Below are 19,657 nucleotides of genomic sequence, written 5' to 3' on the forward strand. Positions count from 1 at the left end.
ATCAATCCTCACGCCCTCTAGTACCGGTTTAAGCGGGGTTCCTTTATAGTAAAACTGAATGGATCCCCTGATCTCAAAGGACAAGTAAAGATAACAAGATAAAAGTCTTCTGGAGACGTTTTACAGCCGTCAAGCGACACTTAAAGCTTAAAGACTGCTATCTATAGATTCTTTGCAAGAACGCAGCCAAGCAAAATAATAGCGGAGTTGGTTTGTTTGAAAGGTTATGGAATACGCAACCACCTTCACATCCACTTTATCATCCCATGTTTTCAGAATAGGGCGGCTATGAAAGGTTGCAGTATTGAAACAATTAAGCGCAACAGGCGTCCGGATACTTATTGTGTTTATCCTAAGCCGGGGTCCTTTTAAACATTGTCACGTTTGACATAATTGTATATGTTCCGAGTTATATTTGTGTACATTAATTTGCTTTACCTTTGTAATGCTGTCATAATTATAGTAAATAGTTTGAGTCGTTCTAGGCACTTTAAAGGTTTGGTGCAAGCATTTGCTATTGAAAGGCGATGGCTTGGTGCCCAACAAGAACCAGACCGAGGAAATATAATTATAAGTATCAGATTATGTTTGTAAATTTGTTTGAATAAATGTTAGGTTTATATTATGTTAAGGCGGGTAGAATGTCGAACAACGGTGTCGAGATACGAGTTATATGACCCAGGGAAGTGCCTACGCTTCTTATACTTTGAGTAATGAAATGGGTCCAAGCGCTAAGGTGACTGTCTTACGCTAGCTAACGAACTAGGTGGAATGTCCTTTATTAAAACGTAGAGCTGGTGGGACCTATATATCTTCCACTTTTTCTATTTTAAATATAATTGTTTCCTCCTGCTACCTCGTTTAATCACTCAATCTTACGAATTAACAACGTGCAACTCAAGCTCCTATAGGCTGGAGGCACTATACTTGACTGGTCTTTTGTTGAAGTTCCCATAAAACAATGTCTAAATCAACATTATACGAGTTGGATATTGGGGCGTTGAATTCTTTCTGTTAGGAAGCCGGCTTACGGAAGGTCGGTGGTTCTACCCAAGTACCCACCCGTGATGAAATTATGCACGAAGGGGCATCCGGGGTCTTTCTCCACCATCAAAGCTAGAAGGTCGTTATATGACCTAAAATTGTGTCGGTGCGACGTTAAACCCAACAAAAACAAAAACAAAACAGTCGTTGTTTTACAATGCAGTTAGAACCGCATGTCGGCATTTTGCCTATTACATGTTAATCTATATGCCTCTTAAGAAGAATTATATATACATTGCCTGATTCTGTTACTTGGTGTGTGCTCAGCAAGTTGTTTGACTGTCTCAGTAAGACATAAACTTAATTCGGCAATTGCTCGTCCTCGAATCTCCCAAGGACATGTGGTATCGTGTCTATTCATGCAAAAAATGTTACATATATTTTGCTCTTATTTAAACCTACCTCAGTTTGCACTATATGTCTTTATCTTATGAGCCAGTTGCGATCGGAGGATTATGACTCGCCGCAGGCAAGTTGTTTGTCTTATTTATTTATTTACTTATCTATTTAATTTTTTTTATTTATTTATTCTTTTTGTAAAATATCTTTTTATTCATTTTGTGTCACGTTCAGATTGATTTTACGGCTTCCTTCGGGTATGTTTGGAATGAATCAAGGAGTTTAGTTTTAAGATTTTTTATCCTCTGCTGTTATCTTAATTTATTTGAGATAAAAATGCCAATACACTTCATGTCTTTGAGAGAGAAAAAACAAACGGTCGCATGTACAGGAAAATCTTGCGTTTTGTATTCTGAGGCCGATTATATATAACTGTAAAAGGGTTTAGGCGCTTCTTAAAATTGAAACTGACATTCATCGGAATGGTGTTCGAATACTAGCCGATATGAAAATATGCCACTGTCAGATTCGGGAGAAAAGCTCCTGACACCACAATTTGCATATTATTTTAATGAAATTACAGCCAACCTGTAGTAAAAGTGTTATTTCACGGAACTACATTCTCCAACTTTCGAAAAAAGTTCTATCAATAAAAATATAAGATAAAATATAAATTTTACTCACGTGTTTACAAGTAGAAACGGGCGATAGCTGCACCACGGAAATGTTGATAGCTCTTTTCCTTATCACCACAATTTGGTGGTGGCGCTAGCGGTTAGTAGCCGTGCAATAAGAGCTGGCAAAATGACATATAACGTACAAAACATTAACTGTATTTGAGTAGTCGCCATATTTCAACAGTAACAAAGATTGTACCCTATGATGTTTGTACTGCGTGGTGCTTACTTCGAGCAGTGGAATATGTATCATCTTTTTGATGCAAAGTCGTATTGTTTTGAAACGTGACAATAATTAGTTAAAACAACTATTAGAAATGAAAAAAAGAATCCCGCCCGCTTAATGAAAAATATACACACTTCTAAAAATAAATTACTAGTTTCCCTCGCTCGATTGTACGGTGCCCCTAAAGTGACATGTTACACAAATTTTTTCCAATTAGGTAATGTGAGACTTTTTTTATTTCGTTTAAATGAAATCATTTCGTTTAAACGAAATAACTTATTTCATTTAAACGAAATCATTTCGTTTCAACGAAATCATTTCGTATTTCGTTTAAACGAAATAATCATTTCGTTTAAACAAAATAACTTATTTCGTTTAAATGAAATGATTTCGTTTAAACGAAATGATTTAATGATTTCGTTTAAACGAAATAAGTTATTTCGTTTAAAAACGAAAAATAAGTATTTCGTTTAAACGAAATGATTTCGTTTAAACGAAATAACTTATTTCATTTAAAAGAAATAACTTATTTCGTTTAAACTAAATCATTTTGTTTAAACGAAATAAGTTATTTCGTTTAAACGAAATGATTATTTCGTTTAAACGAAATCATTTCGTTTCAACGAAATAACTATTTAGTTTAGACGAAATAATTTCGTTTAAACGAAATAAAAAATAGTCTCACATTACCTAATTGGAAAAAAAGTGTGTAACATGTCACTTTAGGGGCACCGTACGATTGTAACATCGTCGTTACTTATCTATTTATTTATTTATTTATCTATCTATATATATATATATTTGAAGTTTTCCTTTAAACTATACTCAATTTGCCGTGGTCTAAACTCCTTGTGCTCACTTGAGCGAAAGATTCATTTGATTTTTTTTTTAATTCTGTATTAAAGCATGTATCTATGACACTTCATAATCATCTTTTATACAACTAGTAAAGCATGGCAATTCACCTACATTACAGCAAGACACAGCTTCAAACTAAATTATGCAGGTGATAAATCAGTTTTGAGGCCCTCACAGAAAAAATGTTTCTTGCCGCCCTAAATATTTATAGTTATTAGTTTATTTCAGCCTCTTCCATTTACATGGTTACAATATAAAACATGATATATGGTCTGCGGGCCAGTTTCTGTAAGTCCTCTATTTTTTCGATTTCATAACCTAGAAATGAGACAAAGGTTCATTCTCTTTTCATTTCGGAACTATTTAAGACCGGATGTCGCTTTACCGTATGTCAACCAAAAATTTACTCATTTGAGTAAACATTGTTTATGAAAAATGCGGAATTCTCTCTCTTTGTATTATTGGCTACACGCGAATCTTTAGTAGATTATTTCAATACTGACTTTCAGATATTAGCGTTTTGCTTATGTAACTGTTCTTAATCAATTAAAGGCTCACTGTAACAATTTATTCCAAATTTTGACGATTTCTACCAAAATTTAAGTTAGTATACCCCACCCACCCGAGCTACATTTTATATAGCCACTTTTAATAACTCATAAATTACTCTATTTTTTAATAAGACATCATCAAATAATTGTGTTAAGATTTACAATCTTATTCATGAGAAAACATAATACTTTGCAATCGGTCTGGGTTATAGACAACGTGCATACAAGTGCAATACATATAAATCACATGCTGTTTCTCAATAAATCGAGCCTATTTATGTTTCATTCACAAAAGTTTGGGGTACCAATAGTTTCCTTTCATTTTAGGTGTCAAAGTAAGCTTACTTGTATAATTTTGACTTGAAGCTGATTAAGATACTTTAAAATGTAACATACGTAACTGTCGCCTCTCAAATTTTCCACCTTGAAGAATTAGCAACATTGAAAACACCCCAACAATTGCATTTGTATGCTTTTAATTTGAATAAACCATGTTCACTGAACATGCACACATGACCGTTATAATTTTACACTAAAACACAAGTAAATGGCCGTTCAAATTTGAACTACAAGAGACTACGTGTTTATAAAAAAATTCTTCATATCACATATTCTATCACATTTTACTATATCACATCTATCACTCATATCACATAGTTCAAATTTATTATCAAATGAGCATCACCGCGTGGCAGCCAATGCAAGGGGCCCAACAAGCAATGCAGACTCAGATCAGCCAGCACGCCCAAGTCACCAGGAACAGATCCACAACATTCTCTCACCCACCACACCGCAATTGTTGTAGCTGAGTCCATATTTATCAAATTGAAAATTAATTTATCCGCACACATTACAGTAAAAAGCAAGACATGTCTGTTAATCACAACACAATGATTGTGTCCTAAATTTTGTATAAAATATAGGTTATAAGACACTGTACCAGGTTAGACAGGTGCACTGAATGTGCGCTAGTAACAATAGCTGAAGAAGTCATTGATAGAGAACAGACTAGCAGACATCGCTAACTTAATATTAAAATAATGTAACTTTTTAAAAAAATAAACATACAATAGAGTAAAATATTTAAAGATAAATATTAAACTGCATTTATACTTTATAAAGTATTACTTCTTTGTTTAAGTATATTGTAACAAGTTTTTGCAACTATTCTAATCAAATTCGGACGGGTGAATAACAGTACGGGTTTTTCATTGTCATTTAGGCTCTCAAAGTTTAAAAATATAGAAATAACATTTTCTAATAGTATAAACAGTATACAGTGGACAGGATAGAATACTAGTAACATGTATCTCTGATTCTACAATATTACAACCAAATTGGCACAAGGGTTGGCTTTCTGGCAAACCTTCGTAGCGACCCGGTTCGAACACTGCCTCTGAATCTAGACAGTGCAGACCTATGAGTAAAAGGCATAAGCAACTTACAAAACGGTTCTACGTTACACTCCTTCCTAAACATCCATAGGTTCGCTTATTTTGACCAGTGCCATTGGCACTAGTTAATCTTGAAATATCAGTAGACCATTTTTCTAGATGAACATCTAACAAAACAGTAGACATAGTTTCAATTAAGTATTTTCTTGAGAAAGGTAATTGTATAAAACTATATAACCTAGACACACATTTTTTTCTTTTACAATAAAAGACCAGTTCTTACATCTAGAGTTACCTTTCTTACAATACCAGCTAAAGATCTTTCTGTTTTTACGTGTATTTCCATAACTCAAACAGCGATACCAATGATTACATACTGACGGCCACTGATCTATAAGGATTAGCTTCCAACCCATTTAACCGTAGACAGCCACAATTGGCGTATATTTCCCAGCGCCAAGGTAGAATCTCATGGCTCGGTGATGGACTGCATTTACACATGAAATGCCTTATTTCCCAAATTGAGGAGCCATACGTTATGATTGGGACAACAAGTGAATAAATACAGTTTTGTGTAAACATCATATGGTAAGCTTCCATTGTTTTTGAAGCGAGCAATGAGAAGACCCAGGGCACGTCCAGCACTTTGGGCAACAACTATTGCTGTTACATTGTAATCAAGGTGTTCTGTCAACATAATACCAAGGTACAAATACAGACTGACAATCTAATATTGACTCTCCACATACAAATAAATGAACAGGTCTTTGAATATCATGTATAGTATATATTCAGTCCATTATCGTGATTATTACTGTTTTTAAGCAAAATAATGTACATGTATTAACAATGAATTGTTATACCGGGCCTCAAAATTGTGAACTGGTTTACATAGTGAGAAAAGCATATTTAATTTGTTGGGATATCATTGAACAGGCTGGATAGATATCTTTAAATATCGTTTTGAAAATCATAGACGCTTGACAGTTGAAATTTTGGGAGTATTTTACGGCCTGGTTAATATGACAAAAACACTCAGAATATGAATAAATGTATAGCTAATTACATTTGCACATATTAAGTACATTTGTATAAATAAGATTTAAGGAAAGAGACAGGATAAACAAGACCTTCGTTATAATTGTCACTTCAAAAAAATAATGATCGATGCTTCACTACATTTCTTCAGCATACTCCTCCTTATTCTGGATGAGATAACCTTCACATCCACCAAGCATTTATGACCCCTGTACACTAGTTGATATTAAGTCCCTCTGGTTACTGCAAACTTTCAACAAACGGTATTGGAATGGTTGGCCCCTAATGAGAATGGATAACATGAAATTACAAAAGTCATCTTTCGCTAAAACAATGTTTTCAATGGACTGAAAGTGAGCTATTGTCACTCAAAGTTGAATAATATTGAGGCCAGTAGCGCCAATGACACTCATATTTGTGAAGAAATGGAATGAGCAATAAATATGCAATTATCTATTGAAATATTTGCGTGATGAAAAGACCTGCTATTCTTAAATATCTGAAGATTATGAACAATTCAAATATGAAAATAACCACACATGTGAAGCAGTCATACACCTACAGGCTTCATCTGTGAGAGTCAGTTTGCTTTTTTATGATACTGTCGAAAACGTTTATGCAGTTATTCATCTTATATAAGTAATCCTCATAACAAACGGTTTTTTTCTTAAGTTTATGAGTATGTTAGCTCTTGTTTGTAATTGAATTTGGAAGACTCGATATCATTGGTATCAGGAGGTAAGATTGTTTGTGTAAATCATGCTTTTAAATGTCTATCGAATCTGAATATCATCGTGTTTTCCGCTCGACTTATTCCAATAATCGTCCGTAAATATCTTTAGTCAATAGCTAGGCCTTTTTCCAACAAATTTGTAAGTTTTATTATGGAAAAATTAATCGTTCTTAATTAAACTTTTGTAATTTTTAAAAGAAACATATGAAATCAAATATCATACCAAATACACTTTCTGCAGGACTACAATTCTATATTTACATATAAAATTGTGTTGTTTTGTTTGTTTCTGTTCATATGCATTTTTGTCTTTGTCATTTTTCGATCTTAATTGTAATATGGTAGAGGTAAGTATTTTGCAGACTTGTGAACAAAACGGTAATATGATGTTCTGCATAAGATGACAAAAAACAACATAATTCTAATTAGATACCTTTCACTTCCAGGAACACGTTATACATCTTCAGGCCACACAGTGCCATACTCAACTTCATCATCACCAAAACATTATCATTATTACCATATTATAATCATCATTATTATTACTATTATTATTAAACTATCATCAGTATTATCATTAATCCAATCCAGCTTGGTAGTGAAATTTTTATCTGATTTATGTTTTTGTCTTTCAGGTAGCGCCATGACTTTGCTTAGAACCGCCGCTGTTGTCCTGATTGTAGGACTTGTCTACAAGTATTACAGTGCTGACAACACGAATAAACTGTCTACACTGAAAGAAATTCCTGATGATGAGTACGATTACGTCATTGTTGGTGCTGGCTCGGCAGGTTCCGTGATTGCGGCGAGACTTTCCGAAGATAAACAGTCTAAAGTGCTCCTTCTTGAAGCCGGCGGGCATTATGACCAAAGTGAAAATTTTCACATTCCCGGTATGTGGGCAGTATCTCAACAGACAAAGTACGACTGGCAGTTTTATACGGAACCACAAAGCCAATCTTCACAGGGTCTGAAAGAGAAACGAGGAGTCTGGTCGCGTGGGAAAGTTCTTGGAGGTAGTAGCATTTTAAACGCAATGCAATACACACGTGGGAGTCCTTTTGATTTTGATGAATGGGCAGCTGCTGGCTGTGAGGGATGGGGTTTTAAAGATGTTCTGCCGTACTTTCTGAAGGCAGAAGATATACAGATAGATGAGTTCGAAACATCTAAATATCATAGTAAAGGTGGCCCTTTGGCTGTCACACACGGGTACCTGTCACAGTTAACCCATGTGTATTTGAGGGCCGGACAAGAGCTGGGTTACAATATAACAGATTATAATGGAGAAGATCAAGAAGGATTTAGCATAGTACAAAAGAATATAAGGAAGGGTGTTCGTAGCAGCACTAGCTTAGAATATTTAGGAAGGGCGAATGGACGTGAAAACTTACATATTTCTATTAACAGCTTGGTAACCAAAGTAGAAATCGCAAATAAGCGTGCTGAGGGCGTTTTCTTTATAAAAGAAGGCAAGAAAAGGTACGTAAAAGCTAGAAAAGAAATCGTTATATCAGCAGGAGCCGTAAATTTTCCTCATTTGCTCATGTTGTCTGGAGTTGGGCAAGAGAAACATCTGGCCGAGATGGATATTCCGCTTGTTGCTAACCTACCAGTCGGCGAAAATCTACAAGATCATCAGATGGTGTTTATGTACAGCAATATAAACAAACCATTCAGTACAACAGTAGATGTAGTTACAAGCTGGTGGACATGGCTCAAGTACAACCTTTTAGGTGAAGGACCTTTGTCATACGCTGGGCTTGACGGATCTGCATTTTTACATCTTGACAAGAAGAAAAAGGGGAAAATGTACCCGGACATTCAGATAGTTTTCTTTTCCTTTCTTTTCCGGGATAATATTTTTAACTTAAGGTGGGTCGATACCTTATTCATCAAATATGACATTCCTTCCGATTTTGATGAAACTTGGTCCAACTATAGCGCTATGGTTCCTTTTTTGTTTTTCAGTCGTCTTGGCAACAATAAATGATCAGTGATGACGTCACGAACGTCGCAACGTAGGGCGCATAAATGCCCAAAATCCGCCGTAATAGGTCTTCTAAAATATCTAATTAAGATTTAAAATAAGCGAAACTTCACAATATGATACTTTATCTAATTCACATATGGACTAGTGAGTTTTTAAGTGGTATCGCACCACATTACAACGGACATTTATAATTTTTTGAGCAACCCATTTCCTTCTGATATAAAATTTTGACAAAAAATCGGCAAATATACGCAAAAATGACATCTTTAAAAATCTACAGGCCCATTAAAAGTATGATTTTCAGCACAAGTGATCAATTTGCAAATGAAATGTCAAATAAAAAAAGGAACTTTACGTTTTCAGTTTTTCACAATATTGTGTTGAAGACAAACTGTCCTTCCGATTTTTGGACTTTTGGACGTAAAACGCGTATCGACGTAAAACGCGTATCGACGTTGCTTATTGTTTGCATCGTTGCGCTTTGGACGTTTGCATTATATCTTAGGTCCATTTCAACTGTATTCATGAGCCAACAACTTAGGGAAATTATTATGCATCATTGACGCACTACCAGCTATCTGGGTTTCACGCAAGAACATTTTCCTTCCTTTCTAACTACAAGTCGCTACTTAACTGACCGCGATACACGGAACCTAATTTTGACATCACCGATCTAAGAAATATGATCTTTCCTTTTATTTATGTTCATTTAATATTTCGTTTTTTTTTTGTCTCGTTCCCGCTGAATTTGCAGTCAGTGTCCTTAATCCCGCCCTTCATTCGCACGTGTATTCTGTCTGGCACGTTGCGCGTATGAGTATCTTAGTAATGGCTGTTTCGCATACGCACCAAAAACTGAACCGGGGAAAAAGAAATAGAATGTAGCTAAATGACATCGAAGCAGGCCGAAACGAAAACATGCGTAAATTGAGTTGTTTTTTTTTTCTTGCATGTAAATCACTTTTCCCTAATATTAGTCGAAATTTAACATGCCGCACGACTACTTAAAACAGGCGTACAGATTCATCGTGCAATTCCACACAAAATCATATGTTGATAAATCAATGCTTCCGATTTCATTATCCAATGACGACGGAATCGTCATCATCGATATATCATCGATATTAAGGACATATCTGCCTCAGGTATTTTGATATATTTGTGAAGCACTAGCCGATTCGGAAACCTTTTTTTCCACAACAAAATGTGTAAATCTCTAAGAAAACCAACAGTATAATATTTCCAGCAGTCATTCTCGTTTACAATTATGTGAAGTCACTAATGTTGCATACAATTATATTTACTACAGAGTTACGCAAATGTTTTCTCTTTAGTCTAATACGTGGCTTAACATGTATTTGAACTACATTTTTCAGTTAAATCGCTTATGCATCACTGCAAAGTTAAACTGTAAAAATCGCGAACATCGGTTTCTTTAAAATACCTGCATGTTTATCTGATTTGCAATATGAACTTATCTTCTGTTAGTTTCCAGTCATATTTTGCCCCCAGATTAATGTAAATAATAGACAGACCTATCATAAATAAGTGCATTTTTGCACTTAGAAGTATTAATGACAAAGCCAGCATCGTAAAAAGAATTTATTAAAAAAACCTACATTACGCTGAAGTAAAACAAAAATGTGACATGCGAAATATTTCACACCTTTTCCTAAATATAACCAGTCTTACATTATTTCCATTATAGGTTAAACAGTATGTAGACAAAAATCACAAGATACTTTCACGTTTAGCCATTTAAAGGCACTGGCCTCCAGATTTTCGCTTGAAGTTCAGTCAAGTTTTGACCATTAGAACACGATTTTTTGTTTCTAATCTGTCTTAAACTACCAAATCAAGAGAGTAGTTTTAAAACCTTAAGAATTATAGCAATAGTTTTTGATATCTATGTTATTTCTTTTTTGTTGTCGTAGGATCTAGAGGTCAATGCCTTTAAAAGAAGATTACTAAAACATGTACTGCGTGAAATCATTAAAAAAAGTTAAAGTTAAAGTTTCTTGTTTAACGTGGGTAGTCGACGAAAGTCCCCACTCGGAATGGATGGAACAACTTATTTCCAGCCGAGCCCACGGAAGGTGTCATATTTACCTCCCCAGCATCCAGTCTAGGCCGATACTGCTGGAAACAGTACCAATTTAAGCATATCACCCTGCACTGAACACTAGTCGGGATATCAGCCGCGACCGGGAATCGAACCCGGACCGCTGGCGTTGTAGTCCAACCTGCTAACCACTGCGCCACTGACTCTATTATTTGAAAAACGGATGCCTGAATTTCCATAAATCATGACTGTTCAAATAAATCACAAGTCTTGTCGGCGTCAGGGCATGAAGGCATGATACATATATGTTTACACAATATGATTCTTCCGATACATGTACCATATTTCAATAGAAACTGTGCTAGATCACTATATACATTTTCGTACACTGTTCGGAAGATGTAAACGTCAAGCTGGAAACGAAATTCGGCTTGAATATGCGTAAATATCGGGTCTTCTTGACAGATAGGGAAGCAGACGTTTCTTCTTTGTATTTTGGCGGGAAAACAGCATGTGCCTTCCATGATGTTCCTTCGGTAATGACCGAATGCTTATAGAAAATTACGTTTTAGTGTTATATTTCTGCGTCAACATTGTGTTGAAGCTTTTATGTTATTGTTAACAAAATGCTCTACAACCAAATAAAAATGCATGCTTCAGAGCTTGAATTTATATCGTGTCTGTTCGTCCGTCACAGGCTCTTAATATGATTTTTTTATTCGAGTATTTAATACTATATTCATGGTTTCAAAAATAAGAAAAGATGTTAACGTTTAAACACTAACAGGTATGTAATGACAATTGTTTCACTTGTTCTGGTAACTCATTTCTTGAAGTGCTGGGTTGGAAGCTGTAAACGAACATGTTTTACAGGTGAGCTTATAATAAATCAGATGGGTGGGGTTTAGACATTTTTCCATTCTAACGGCAAATTTTCAAAGCGGAATGAAGCAGTTTGGTGACTCTTAGACGTTTTTGAGATGTAGAAAGGGAAAACGGTAAATTCCACAGACTCTGTCCATGTTTCGATTTTGTACATTTAGTAATTGTAGGTGGTGGGAGTTAGTAGAAAATTCATAATTATAGGTAGTGGGGGTGGAGGAAAATCAAAAATCATGGGAAGTGGGGTTGGAGGAAAATAAAAAAGTATGGGTGGTGTTTTTTTTCCTTCTTTTTCTTTCCAAAATTGCCTTCCGACCCTCCCATACAATTAATTCTGGAACTGTCCTTATAACATTCACTTACTTTTTTATCAACTACGCACGATACGATATCAAAGTTTACAATTAATTTACCCTTAGTTATATTTGCTTATTATGTGGTCTCCTTGTAGAACGAAGAACAAACACGTGTATAGATATCAAATTGCTATGGCGCACTTTACGTACTTGGCATCTAACGTCAAAACGTTGAGTTGTACGTCCAAAAATCGGAAGGACAGTTTGTCTTCAACACAATATTGTGAAAAACTGAAAACGTAAAGTTCCTTTTTTTATTTGACATTTCATTTGCAAATTGATCACTTGTGCCGAAATTCAGACTTTTAATGGGCCTGTAGATTTTTAAAGATGTCATTTTCGCGTATATTTGCCGATTTTTTGTCAAAATTTTATATCAGAAGGAACGTGGTTTGCTTTATCAAATGATAAATGTCCGTTGTAATATGGTGCGATACCACTTACAAACACGCTAGTCCTAATATAAATTAAATAAAGTTTCAAAATGTACAGTTTCGCTGATTTGAAATCATAATTAGGCATTTTAGAGGACTCAAAACGGCAGTATTTCGACATTTTGGCGCCCTTCGTTGTGACGTTCTTGACGTCATCACTGATAAAGCATTGTTGCCAAGACGACGGAAAAATATTTTAGAACCATAGTGCTACAGTTGGACCAAGTTTCATCAAAATCGGAGGGAATGCCATATTTGACGAATAAGGTATCGACTCACCTTAAATGATGACTTGAAAGAACAGTTTTTTAGAAAAGAATGGGAACAAGCATGGATTTACGACAGATATTTGTTTGACACGTCCAAAAAGTACAGGCCGTATAACACTTAGAAGTAAAGACCCTTTTGATTATCCTAAAATCGATTCGGGTTATCTAACAGATAAAGCCGATGTTGAGACATTTATAGGCGGGATAAGAATTTGGGAAAAACTAACGGAAACGAAAGCTTTTCAGGATCTAGGTGTCGACGTCAACCAAATGCAAAAGGAATTCTGCTCTGCCTATAAATTTCGTTCGGATGAATATTGGGAATGTGTCGTCCGCCATGTTGCACTAACGGAATACCATCACTCGGGTACATGTAAAATGGGTGCGGTGAACAATCCTACAGCTGTTGTCGATCCTGAACTTAGAGTCAAAGGTATTAAAGGTCTAAGGGTAGCCGATGCATCTATATTTCCAAACGTTACCTCGGGAAATACAAACGCACCGACAATAATGGTAGCTGAGAAAGCGGCAGATATGATTCGTGGAAAAGACACTGTGAAGAAATTCAGACTTAAATAAGTGTATGAAATGTCACTATATTAGTCTTACAAGTACATGTTATTTTATTGTGAAAAAAGCACTGACTCTAGCTTCGTTCATTCTAGTGTAAATCAACCAAGACTATCTTGTCAATTATCATTTAAAGTTTGTTTCACACTCCGGCTGTCGTGCACATACTGTTTATATCTACATTTTCTGTTTTACTACCTAAATCGATTTAATTAAATGAAACATGCTCGTACACTTCATCCTGTTATTTATCTTGTTCACAATATTAACAAGGACATATATAGCCATGTATATGTTCCAATTAACAGTGTGTGTGACCAGCTTTGGCAAAGGTTCTCGTCTTTTGCAAAAATAAAGTCTATATGTACACTCAAACAGTTATAGTATACAACAGAAAAAATGTCTTTGAATAGAGAATTTTTTATGTAGGTTTGGCAGGGTGCTCAGTGTAGATGCTATGGTACATTTCAAAACTACGGTTACTTTATCTAAGTAATGTTTGTATTTTATTGTCATTAACTGTTAAGAGCTGCTTACTTTCGGGGCATGTGATTTCTTAATTATTTACATTCGCGCATTGGTGCTTCTTTTTTGTGTACTACACTTGACAGCAAGCCCAGTATATGCGATTAGCAGCAGTATCCAGCTTTATCATGTAGATAGTAGAACTATGGATCCATATATGGGAAAAACCAACATAGTGGGTTTGCGACCAGCATGGATCCAGACCAGCCTGCGCATCAGCGCTGTCTGGTCAGGATCCATGCTGTTCGCTAACGGTTTCTGTAATTGCTATAGGCTTTGAAAGCGAACAGCATGGATCCTGACCAGACCGCGCGGATGCGCAGGCTGGTCTGGACCCATGCTGGTCGCAAACCCACTATGTTGGTTTTCTCATGGCACGGCGCAATATTATATTATGCCTGTATATTATATCTCTAAGTCTCTTACAGTTTTCTTATAGAATTATCCTATACAATTCACATGAACCAGTATAAACTTACTTGTGGTTTTGCCTATTGTTGTATATTAATGAGACTAAATAAACAAGAAACTTCAAATATTAGTCATTCTATTTCGAAACAAAATAAACGGATCATCACGCATGCCAGCATAATTGCTTGTGTTAGATTTAAAACCGCTACCTGAAATACCAAACTTTCCAAACTGTTCTGTGATTAAGAAATAATCCTTTAATTTAAGATGCCTTTTGCCGCGTGTCAATTCGCGAACGAAGGATTTCCATAATTTTCCAATATTCGTAATTTTTCTTATCCAATGAAAATTCCGGCATAAAAAGTATTAAATTACACGCTTTACAGCATACCTTATTAAAGCTTGCAAGTCAATTTAAAGCAAAATGTTTTAAATGAAAACAATAAAAGAATCTGCAAATGCAAGCTCATTTTATAATTTACTCAATGTCAAAGGAATTATGGAAATCTTTAATAATCGAGCGCTCACCACGAGAACAACAAGTACAATAAATACTGATTTGTAAGGAAATTTCGCCTAAAAGGAGGAATTGATAAATGATTTTTCCGCCCGTCTCGACGAACCGCTATTACGATAGGATTTTTATTTAAAAACGAAAGACCAAAGCTTTCAAATCCCTTTGAGGCTTTTTACCTTGCTTTTTTGTGCGAGCAATTTCAAATGCATTGTCAAACTGAGAACCAGTTATTGCAAAACATAAACCCAAAGAGAAAAGCTGTCTGCTCGATGGTATATACCAGTATGTGTAATTCACTTTTTTTTTCAGTCTCAGTTATGTTGAACATTAACATTATAAACGGGCTCTGACTAACTTTTAGATAAATCTAACCTTGTACACCTTGTACAATATTGAAGAAATAGAAGTTCAGTTAATAAGGTTTTGTCCACCCCTTCTCTGCAATCATTGAACTCTCATTATCAGTGAGAATGAAAACCCTTTACTACTATAGTAATTCAAGTTTGATTTGTAAGTTAGTCTGATAGCTGTTTTACAAAAGAATTTTAGTTTAAAACTTTGACATTTTACTTACCACTTGATCTCCACAGATACCTAAAAACTCGTTCAGTTGTAATAGGCTGCAGACCGGCTAGTCCTGGCTTCCAAAACTCTAAATGCCGCTTTTATATATATATATATTTTTTTTTATAGTTGGGGCTTTAGAGTTTTGGACCAGGCCTACTATGAAACCATACCAAAATAAAAAGTTGTCCAACTTTTCGTCGCAAACGTAGTCAACTGAAATTTGAACGAAGACGTATGGATATCTTGATAAAGTAATCACTTCTACATCAGTTAACACCATTTATCAAATTCTGCAAGCAAATCTTACAATAAATCGCCGATTTTTACAAGTCACTGTTAGATCAGCATCATTTCAGCGGCCATTGTTGAATAGCTACAACGAGATTCTCGCATGACGTAACCGCGCGAGCCGCTAAAAAATATACATTTTAGAGCACCTTGTAAACAAAAGAAATGATTTATACATACAAGTTTTCTTAAGGATTTGTCTACGAAAGTAATAATTCAAATCAATTTCAATAAAAAATAACCATTTTCCCAAGTTTTTTTGCCACCGGGATGCTGATGCAAGTTCAAACGCGAAGCGGCACATGTAAGTGCTCTCTTAGCGGTTCGCGCGGGTGAAAGGTCAGTCTCGTATTTCAAAGGAGCAAGATGGCGGCGCAGAGTAAACGTTTCAGACCAGTTCGAAATTGTCAGGTAGTTCTGCCATCAATTATGGGTTTTAATGCGTAAAATTTGGCACAATGGTAGATTTTACTATATATTAACTGATCAGAAAGTGCTGCTGCTGATTTCTTTTAAAATGTACAAACGCGAGCGTGTCAGATTTCTGGCACGATTATTGGTATGATTTCCCTACGGAGTACACTTCAGCTCTCCCGTCCAAATCCAGTATATAAACCGAGAGCGCTGAAGATCTTAAGCTACAGACCGGCTTGCAATTCGAACTGCGAACTGCAAATTGTAGACCAACTTAACGCTTAGGATGCATTCTCACGTAGGGGTGACAAATGCTGTCACTGGGGTTATAAAAGCCAAGACAATGCCATTTAAGGTTTTATATGGCGAAAATAAATATTATTCATACCACTTATATGTGTCCTAGCATTTGCACACATTTTTACCTTATGTACATGAACAAACTTTTATTTTTTACAAGTTTTATGAAATTAAGGGGTAAGCAAAAATGCCTGTCAACGGAAAAAATTAAATACATTTGGTATCCGTTTAAGTACAAATCATGCCTTGCTAAAGTAAAATGCTGCTAAAATACATTGCCATTATGGCCATACATATTTTAAGCTAGTTAACATTTCACTGAAATAGATCATCCATTTTCAAAATTGATGAGATTATTGTTTCATCAAAAATATGCGAACGACAAGAAGAAGAAAAAGTTTCATCAAATTCCTCTCATTTACGAGTCCTATTTATATTTGTGTATTTTGAGAGTCATTTCAAAACATATGAGAGTGGAAATACTGTGTAACTTATTGTAATGTATCAATGTATTAAGTAAAATATTGTTATAGTTTCTTTCTATATGAGGTAAATCAAATAAAAACGAAACAAACTGCGTGCCTGCAAGTGTAATTTTTTAAATCTCATTTACGAGTCCTGTAATTAACACTGCAAAACAGCCAAGATATTTACTTCTAGTAGCGGATGTACCACCTATATCGTGCCTGGAATATCAAAGCTACCATAACTGAGGTGTTATGTCATACATATATCATGTGTCAAATGAAAAATACAATCATTTACGAGATGTCATTTACGAGCCATACGCCGACATTTCTTACCGTAGCTTAGGTTTTTTGTGCGTTTTTATGCATCTTTGGACTCATTCTCGACGTCAGCTGGAAATCATGTGAATAATGTTTGCACGCCGCCATATTTTTGAAAGATTTATGGACGGACAATACACTTTAATGTTATTGAAAACAAAGTTGAGAATAAACTGCACAGAATTAGTAAAACCTTGTTTAAGTACCGTCCCGTAAATGATTGAATGGACTCGAAAATGACAGAAATTCTTTACCTAGATACAATGAAGTCTAAAAAGGACAGATTAATTCATTTTGCTTTCAGACATGTAAACTCATTTGTGTTATAAGTATCAGCACATTTGATGCTTAAATACAAAGTAAAATGATGTTGATTCTTTCACTGACACATTCCAACAAAACAAAGTCGTTTTGCAATGATTTTAAAGCGAAGCGCGATCGTCTGCTTATCACTCACTTGAATTAATTATTATAAAATATCATAAAGCCTCCCTCGTCATTACTTTAAAAAATATGTTATAATGCATGCCTGTGTTATGGTTTGAATGAGATGGCTCTGCTGATAAAATGCGTCCTGTAAATGACCAATTTTTTCCAAGCCCGATTATGGGTAAGAACATAATTTAAAGACATCAAATACACGCTAATGATGAATATTCACCATTGATAAAGCATTATGATGGTTTTATGATAAATATATACTATGAATTATGTGTATTTTTAATATAAAAACTATACCTTATATGGATGTAAACCCTTCATGCGGTATGGAATTATTTTTGAACGAAACAATAAAAGTATTTTTAAACCGATTTTGGAAGGTAAAGTTATAGATAAGAATGACAAAATGCATGGAGAAATGCAGTAAAGTAGTGGGGCAGTTTAAATGGCCAGCAAAAGAAGAAAGAATCCGGGCGGCTAACAGCAATGTTTTCAAGGTGGTCGATGGGCAGAACGCAACAGGAAAATCACGCAATGTTTGCCGTGTGTGACGCGACATCCAAGTTTACGTAGTCATTTATGGGACATTGTAATAAGGGACAAAACCAGATTTGACTTAACTCAATAGGGTTGATATTTTGTTACGGATGTTAATGTTTTCCTGTTACAGTCACATATATATTTCCTTCTTTTGGTGTATGCTAGAATTACTAGTTTGTTGTTAATTTCTCGAGGTTCTTGAGCACAAAAACAGTTCTCAAAAATATTAATGTTGATGTTACAGACACTGGCTTATATTACTGGGGAATGGTAATGATCTTGATCATAGAATATATAAAGAATACAGTTTTTGCAAGCACTCGAGATCTATAAAGCATATTTATAATGTGTTTATATTATATTGTTACATATCAGTAACAACATCGGGTTTAATAAGTCATTTACGGGACAAGGTGTGACTTTTGATGTGAGATGAACACGCGAAATGATAACTTTACTCTGCCCAAAAAACTATGATATTTTGTACCATGTGTTTATTAAGTCAAATTGTCAAATATTTGTTTTGAAATTTGTTACACAGTGCAATTTTTAGTTAATATGACTAAGTTCATTTAGAACAAATACGTTACCTGAATTACGAATGTTAATATTATTTCCAAAATTGGCACTGAAGTCTGGATAAGTAGTGATTAAAATCTTTCTTTGAATATCTTATATGTTTTATGATACTTTGCCATATAATAGTTACGTCTGGCTTGATGTGTGCATCATGCAGATAACTATCATTAACGAGATGCCTCACATCATTTACAGGACGACTTGAATGCCTTACTTTTATGGATTTAAGCAATGCCGGTTCCTTTTTGTAACATGACTGGTTAAATTCTGAACGTTTTCCCAGTCAGGAAAGAGCAAAACAATTATATTTTCAATTTCTATGTCTAGACTGCTTAAGTTGACAAAAGAGTGTTTGATTCATTTGAATAAAAGTTATTTTTTGTTTTATTTTGAATTTACTAGTATATGAAGGCTATGCTATTTGCATGCATTTGAACAAAGAACTAAAAATACATTATTTTTATATCTCTCTGATTTGAACAAATGATCTAATTTATAAAATGTATACCAAAACCGAAAAACATACTATTTTAAAGCTGTAGGTGTGCAAAATTTACACACTTAAAACAATAGTTGCGAAGAGTAAGTCACAAAAATGATGAAAAGATATTCATAGTTGTTACAAATATGATGCCATATTTCAGAAAGTGGACTAGTTGGGCCACCATTTTTTAATTTTCTGGTTTACGGGAGCGCCGACCCTATTTTTTGACAAAACAAAATAAAAATAAAAGTCATTTTCAGTACTTTTATTTTCATTTTACCCGCCGACCGTCCATAATTGCTGCTGCCAAAAATAAAAGTTTAACTGTAAGGTAGAGGTTTTTGATCAAGATCAGTAGACGCAAGAAAAATGGCAGC

The 19,657-nt window shown here is 34.9% G+C and overlaps 1 protein-coding gene across 1 annotated transcript in view; it reads left to right on the forward strand.

Annotated features, from left to right (window-relative positions):
* LOC123547484 (glucose dehydrogenase [FAD, quinone]-like) overlaps positions 1-13,435 on the forward strand; it is a 43,755-nt gene extending 30,320 nt beyond the window's left edge. The window contains exons 4-5 of the mRNA XM_053524118.1: positions 7,496-8,735; positions 12,892-13,435. Of these exons, the coding sequence (XP_053380093.1) occupies positions 7,496-8,735; positions 12,892-13,435 (1,784 nt within the window). The remainder of the gene's footprint in view (positions 1-7,495; positions 8,736-12,891) is intronic.
* The last annotated feature ends 6,222 nt before the right edge of the window (positions 13,436-19,657 follow it).

This window comes from Mercenaria mercenaria, chromosome 15, assembly GCF_021730395.1.
Source record: "Mercenaria mercenaria strain notata chromosome 15, MADL_Memer_1, whole genome shotgun sequence".
Classification (NCBI taxonomy): Eukaryota; Metazoa; Mollusca; class Bivalvia; order Venerida; family Veneridae; genus Mercenaria; species Mercenaria mercenaria.